The sequence below is a fragment of the Neophocaena asiaeorientalis genome, unplaced genomic scaffold (assembly GCF_003031525.2).
Source record: "Neophocaena asiaeorientalis asiaeorientalis breed wild unplaced genomic scaffold, Neophocaena_asiaeorientalis_V1.1 scaffold77, whole genome shotgun sequence".
In the NCBI taxonomy this organism is placed as follows: Eukaryota; Metazoa; Chordata; class Mammalia; order Artiodactyla; family Phocoenidae; genus Neophocaena; species Neophocaena asiaeorientalis.
Window position 1 is genome coordinate 4,989,627 of NW_020174645.1, and position 6,527 is coordinate 4,996,153.

The 6,527-nt window shown below is 39.2% G+C and overlaps 1 protein-coding gene across 1 annotated transcript in view; it reads right to left on the reverse strand.

Moving 5' to 3' along the window:
* Positions 1 to 2,518: 2,518 nt before the first annotated feature.
* GTF2H3 (general transcription factor IIH subunit 3) overlaps positions 2,519 to 6,527 on the reverse strand; it is a 21,560-nt gene continuing 17,551 nt past the window's right edge. Inside the window, exons 10-13 of the mRNA XM_024758616.1 lie at positions 3,836 to 3,904; positions 3,321 to 3,456; positions 3,171 to 3,207; positions 2,519 to 3,083 (exon numbers count right to left, since the gene is read on the reverse strand). Coding sequence (XP_024614384.1) covers positions 3,014 to 3,083; positions 3,171 to 3,207; positions 3,321 to 3,456; positions 3,836 to 3,904 — 312 coding nt within the window. The 3' untranslated portion in view covers positions 2,519 to 3,013. The remainder of the gene's footprint in view (positions 3,084 to 3,170; positions 3,208 to 3,320; positions 3,457 to 3,835; positions 3,905 to 6,527) is intronic.

Genomic DNA, 6,527 nt, shown 5'->3' on the forward strand with positions numbered 1-6,527 from the left:
CAGACCAGCCCACGGGCCTTAAGTCCTTCCGCCGCCTTCACTCCACGCAAAGGATCAAGAAAAAGTAGGAAAGCGCGTTCGTTTTAAAAGCCAGAGTTTCTCCAACCTGCAGTTAATTCAATCAACCTGGAGTTAATGCAAGAGCGAGCCTGCAGACACTGGAATGTAAACAAGCAACTTAATAAACTTGATTTTTATGGTGATTTGGGGGGAGGGACAAAAAGGGGGTGAGGCTGCAGTGCTATAATTGTGTTGTTGAATTGTTTTTATTATTCTCCCAGTTTTTTGAAGGCTTTGTTTGTACCAGACAGAGCTCTCAGAACTCCGAAAGCAGGTCTTATCAAAGAACACACAAGAGGTTTTGCCCAGCATTAGGGAGATGCAAAAGCATCAAAATTCTGCCTGAAAAAAAATTCATTTTTATGTCGGTAGCCTCAAAGTATCTCAAGCGTTATTATAGTTCGGTAACTAAGGGTGCAGGCTCTGAGGTCGGACTGCCTGGTTTGGGTTTCACCTTCCTTCTACATTAAGTGACCTTGGGAAAGTCACTTAACCTCTCTAACCTTGGGCTTCCTCATCTTTATTATTATTATTATTATTATTATTTATTTTTGGCTGCGTTGGGTCTTCGTTGCTGTGTGCGGGCTTTCTCTAGTTGCGGTGAGCAGGGTCTACTCTTTGTTGTGCGGGTTTCCCATTGCGGTGGCTTCTCTTGTTGAGGAGCATGGGCTCTAGGCGTGCAGACTAGGCGCGCGGGCTTCAGTAGTGTGGCACTCGGGTTCAGCAGTTGTGGCTCACGGACTCAGTAGTCATGGCACGTGGACTGTAGAGCGCAGGCTCAGTAGTTGTGGCGCATGAGCGTAGTTGCTCTGCGGCATGTGGGATCTTCCCAGACCAAGGCTTGAACCCGTGTCCCTTGCATTGGCAGGCGGATTCTTAACCACTGGGCCACCAGGGAAGCCATTCATTCATTCATTTGGCTGCGCCAGGTCTTAGTTGCAGCACTCGGGATCTTCATTGAGGCATGCGGGATCTTTAGTTGCGGCATGTGGGATCTATTTCCCTGACCAGGGATGGAACCCTGCATTGGGAGCATAGAGTCTTAGCCACTGGACCACCAGGGAAGTCCTTCCTCATCTTTAAAAAGGAGATAATAGTCTCTCCCAAATAGGATTGTGTGAGAATTAAGTGAGGTAGCACATCTAATGAGCTTAGGCTAATGCCTGGCATATAGTAAGCACTCAATAAATGTCCACTCATTTTGTTAGCCATCAGAGCAGTGGTGAACCAATTCACTGTGAGAATCCATGTATGGTGTGTAAGAAATCTTGTATTAAAAACTTCATACCAATCTATAATTGTATAGTATCTGTAACAATATTTTTGTGAGAGTTTTGGCAAGATTTGAAATTAAAGTTCTTCAAAGTTGAAGAAAAAACTGTCTGACATGTGACCAAATCCAGGTAAAAAGTACAGAGTTGAAGATGAATTGAATGAGCATGAAATAAACAATGAATGAGAGGAAATAAGCAAATATGAAAGTTTAAATTATTTTATTATAAACATTTATACAAAATAAACAAACACAACTGTTAAAAATAAAATTTAAACAGAATTAGGCCAGTTCATAAAACATGTCAAATGAAATAGTAATAACAAAAACCTTATCAGCTTGTTTGAAATTATTCATATTTAGATATATGATTCTTTGTTTCCTAGACTTAAAATAGAGATCTCCATTATACATAGTTAGGCTGTGAAATATTAAATATTATTTTTAAAAGACAAACAGATTCTTAAAGATTAGCAAATACTTGCAAAGTGATCACCAAAATCTTTGTGTATTTGTTAACAAAATTGTAAATGCAGAATATAAAATCTACTTGAAATAATCCAACCAAACACCAAATTGCTTAAATGAGACTCAGTTTCTGAGATGGTATCAAGAGAAAATTAAAATCTTATTTATACACAAGGTTGTATACACAAATAGGTCTTTGTCAATTTACTTTTAAAAAAAAATTAAATTGGCCACCATTCCTAAAAATGCTTCCTACACTCTGCTGGAATTTAAAAGGTCTTTTAATAACTTCAAGGTTACATAGAAAAATAAGTTTTTTATTGTTGCAAATAATTTTTCTTTTGAACTTATAGAATTTTTCAGTATTAAGTCCAAAGCTTCTAGAGAACAGTTCTCCAGTATTAATGCTTTCCCCCTCCTCATTAAAAAAAGAGATGAATTCTATGTGGGGCAACACTTCACTGTACAGAATCCATTCTCCCCAAGAAATTCCCCCTCAGAACCCAGACCCTGGCTTTCACAAATAAGCTCTTCACACAACTGTTCTTAAAGAAAAAGTTCCCACCAGACTACTGCACTCACTCTCCTTACTCATTTAAAATCAGATTTTAGAGATATTCAGTGACAAACTATCATTTGGATAACTCTGACCAAACATGTATTAATGTCAGACAAAAGAATAAGTATCTACTAATATCTGGAGCTAAATCTCAATCTAGAAAACAAGGATTTTATTTATGTGACTACTGTTGAAGTGTTGACTCAAGTAACATGTTCTACCTTGATTAATGCCATTACTCCAAAAATGGTCACTTTTTCTAACACTGTGTTCAAATTTCACATCATACATTTCACAGTAAGAACCTAGACTTGGTAGGTTCTGACGCTTATAATCAGTCAGTACAGAATGGCTTTGACAAACGATCACCTCCTTTAAAAATAAAAAAATCACAAATTTGTGCTTTCTTCCTCCATTTCTGGACAAAAACCAGTCAGAAAAAATTTTAGGGTATATTGCATAGAATGACTCCCTCAAATAAATCAGCCCCCAAGAAGCAAGGGATGAGGATGATGTTTTAGTATATTTCCTATAAGAAAGTTCACTAAAATTTATCTTACACATATCTCTATTTTTCTCAGAGCCTTCCTAACAGTGATTCTGCATATAATTTCTATTAATAGCTCTAAGTGATGGGGAAACAATTTTTACTGTCATGCGGACATTTTCAGTTTCTTTTTCTTGGCCTTCAGTACAGGAGGGAGAGAAATCTTAAAGGCTGTCCTGAAATAATACAGAGAAGGAAATACTTTTTAATGCTCTAAGTCTCTATAAAGGGCAAGCCAGCCACACAGCCTCAAAGATACTTACTCGCATGTAGTGCAGATAGGACTGAAGTTGCAGAATACTGCAAATTGAAAAAACGAAAAATGAACAGGACGGTCTAACAGCCACACAGTTGGAGATGTTTTCTGCACACTCCTCCACAACATAGAAAAACTCAGCGCTACGTGAACTTACTTGACAAGCACACAGAACACACATAGCCGATTTCAATGAGATTTCGATGGCAGAAGCAAGCAGCCCGGTAGTCGACATGAACTGGGGGTGGGAGGGTTAACTGAGACCTCTGATCTTGATCAGGAAGAAAAACCCACTGTTTAAAAAAAAAAGCAAGGAAATTTTATTTAAAACATGGGGGAAAACAACCCGAAGCCAGGACATAGATATCAGATATTAGACAGTAAACACTGAGAATACTAAATTAGATTTTCCTTGAAAGTCTATTAGAAATAGACTATTAGAAATGTGTTTCTAGCCATTCCACAATTATTGAGCACCACCACACAGGCATACAACATTCTGCATACAGCTTACAGGGTCCAAAGACTCCCTTAGGTTCGAATTCCCTAGGTCACCCCTCTGTTCCTTTCTTCCAGTTACTAGGCATCAGCCATCTTACTCCCGTTCATTCCCCAGGAAACAGGGGTCTCACTGGACTCAAGGCATTAGGTTCACTGTTGACATTTCCTTACCAGTAAATACTGCAGAAGGGAGGGCATCTGAGGCACCTTCAAGTACAGTCCCCCTGTGATGTCACAAGCCTGCAAGACAAAGGGCTCTCAGCCAAACTAGCACTCACTTAGCTTTTCCAGCAGGAGGTCATTCTCACCAGCAACTCTTCAGGTCTCCGAAAGGAGAGGAAGATACGACACAGCAAATTAAAAGGGAATCTCTTCCCAGAGTGCAGGAGGACCAGAAACTTGCAGCTACCTCTTCAGATGTTCAAATATCTTGCGTTTTCCCCTTGGCCCACACCCTTTCACCCTTTGAAGACTGTAGTATAAGAGTACAAGCCCTTTTTCCTGTTAGTTTGTTACTGATAAGTTTCTATTCTTGCCATGTTTATTCATTCTCATTGTGTCTTTTAGTAACAGTTTGAGATGTAACTCACATGCTATTAAACTCACCCTTTTAAAGTGTACAATTTACTAGTTTTTAGAACATTCACAGAGTTGTGCAACTGTCACCGCTATCTAGTTGCAGAACATTTTCATCACCCTAAAAAGAGATCCCATCCCCATTAACAGTGATTCTCCATCCCTCCTTTCCCCTGGCAACCACTCATCTGCTTTCTGTCTCTATGGATTTGCCTATTCTGGACACTTCATACAAATGGAATCAGACAATATGTTTCCTTTTACTTCTTGCACTCAGGATAATGTTTTCAAGGTATATTCATATTGTAGCATGTATCAGTACTTCATTCCCTTTTATGACCAAATAATATTCCATTGCATGGACAGACCACAATTTATTTATCTGTTCATCTACTGATGGGCATTTGAGTTGTTTCCACTTCTGGGTTATTATGAATAGCACAGCTATGAATATTCATGTACAGTATCTTTTATGGACACGTTTTCATTTTTCTTAAATATATATATCTAAGAATGGAATTGTGGGCTCAACTGTTAATTCTATGTTTAACTTTCTGAGGAAGTTTCAGACTATACTCCAAAGTGGCTGTACCTTTTCACATTCCCAACAAACACCATGCACTTACAATCAAGCTTAAGAAATAGGATAATTCTAGAACCTTTGAAGCTGGTGTACTTTCTGGTTGTATCTCCCTTTCCCCACGCATCCCCAGCAGTAACCTAAACTCAAAGTTTTCTACAATTTTGTGCTTTTAACTAATCTTTTAGGAAATAATATTTCTTGCGGTCAAAAAACGTTTATCAAAAGTTTAGTAATTTCTTCAGTCTTATTTCTGTTTTTTTTTTCTTTTCCCTTTTTAGTTAAAGTAAAATTCAGTTTCATATTTTGATTAAAAATAACATCTGGTGGCGCGGTGGTTAAGAATCTGCCTGCCATTGCTGGGGACACGGGTTCAAGTCCTGGTCCGGGAAGATCCCACATGCCACGGAGCAACTAAGCCTGTGCGCCACAACAACTGAGCCTGCACTCTAGAGCCCGCGAGCCACAACTACTGAGCCCACGTGCCACAAATACTGAAGCCTGCGCGCCTAGAACCCGTGCTCTGCAACAAGAGAAGCCACCACAATGAGAAGCCCATGCACCACAATGAAAAGTCGCCCCCGCTCACCGAAGCTAGAGAAAGCCCACGTGCAGCAACGAAGACCCAACGCAGCCAAAAATAAATAAAATTAATGTAAAAAAAAAAAAAAGGAACATCTGGGGAGTGGAATGAATTGGGAGATTGGGACTGACATATATACACTATTGATACTATGTATAAAATAGATAACTAGTGAGAACCTACAGTATAGCACAGGGAACTCTACTCAATGCTCTGTGGTAACCTAAATGGGAAGGAAATCCAAAAAAGGGGATATATGTATATGTATAGCTGATTCACTTTGCTGTATAGTAGAAACTAACACAGCATTGTAAAGCAACTACACTCCGATAAAAATAAAAAATAAAATAAAAGTAACATCTAACAGTGCTGTCCAACAGAAATATAATGTGAGCAATGTATGTAATTTTTTATTTTCTAGCCACATAAAAAAGGAAAAATAAAGAGATAAGAGACTTCCCTGCTGGCGCAGTGGTTAAGAATCTGCCTGCCAATGCAGGCAACATGGGTTCAAGCCCTGGTCCGGGAAGATCCCACATGCCGCAGAGCAACTAAGCCCGTGCGCCACAACTACTGAGCCCGTGTGCCACAACTACCGAAGCCCACGCACCTAGAGCCCGTGCCCTGCAACAAGAGAAGCCACGGCAATGAGAAGCCCACGCACTGAAACAAAGAGTAGCCCCCGCTCGCTGCAACTAGAGAAAGCCCGTGCACAGCAAGGAAAACCAAATGCAGCCAAAATTAAATTTATTTTTTTAAAAAGCGATAAAATTAATTTTAAGAGCATTTTTATTTAACTCAATATATCCAAAATGTTATCATTTTAACATGTACTCAGTATAAGTACCACTAATGAGATATTTTGCATTGTTTCTTCGATACTAAGTCTGTGAAATTCAGCATGTATACTTCTGCACGCCTCAGTTCAGATCAGACTCATTTCAAGAGCTCAACAGCCACATGGCTACCATAAAGAACAGCGCAGATCTGGCACATGATCCTATTTCTATAAAAGTCTTTGCTTAGTGACCTATTCTTCCATCTGTATGTATAGAGAGATCTGTCATGCTGTTCACAGTAACTTTCAGATGATAGGATTTGAAGGGAATTTTTTTTTTTTTTTT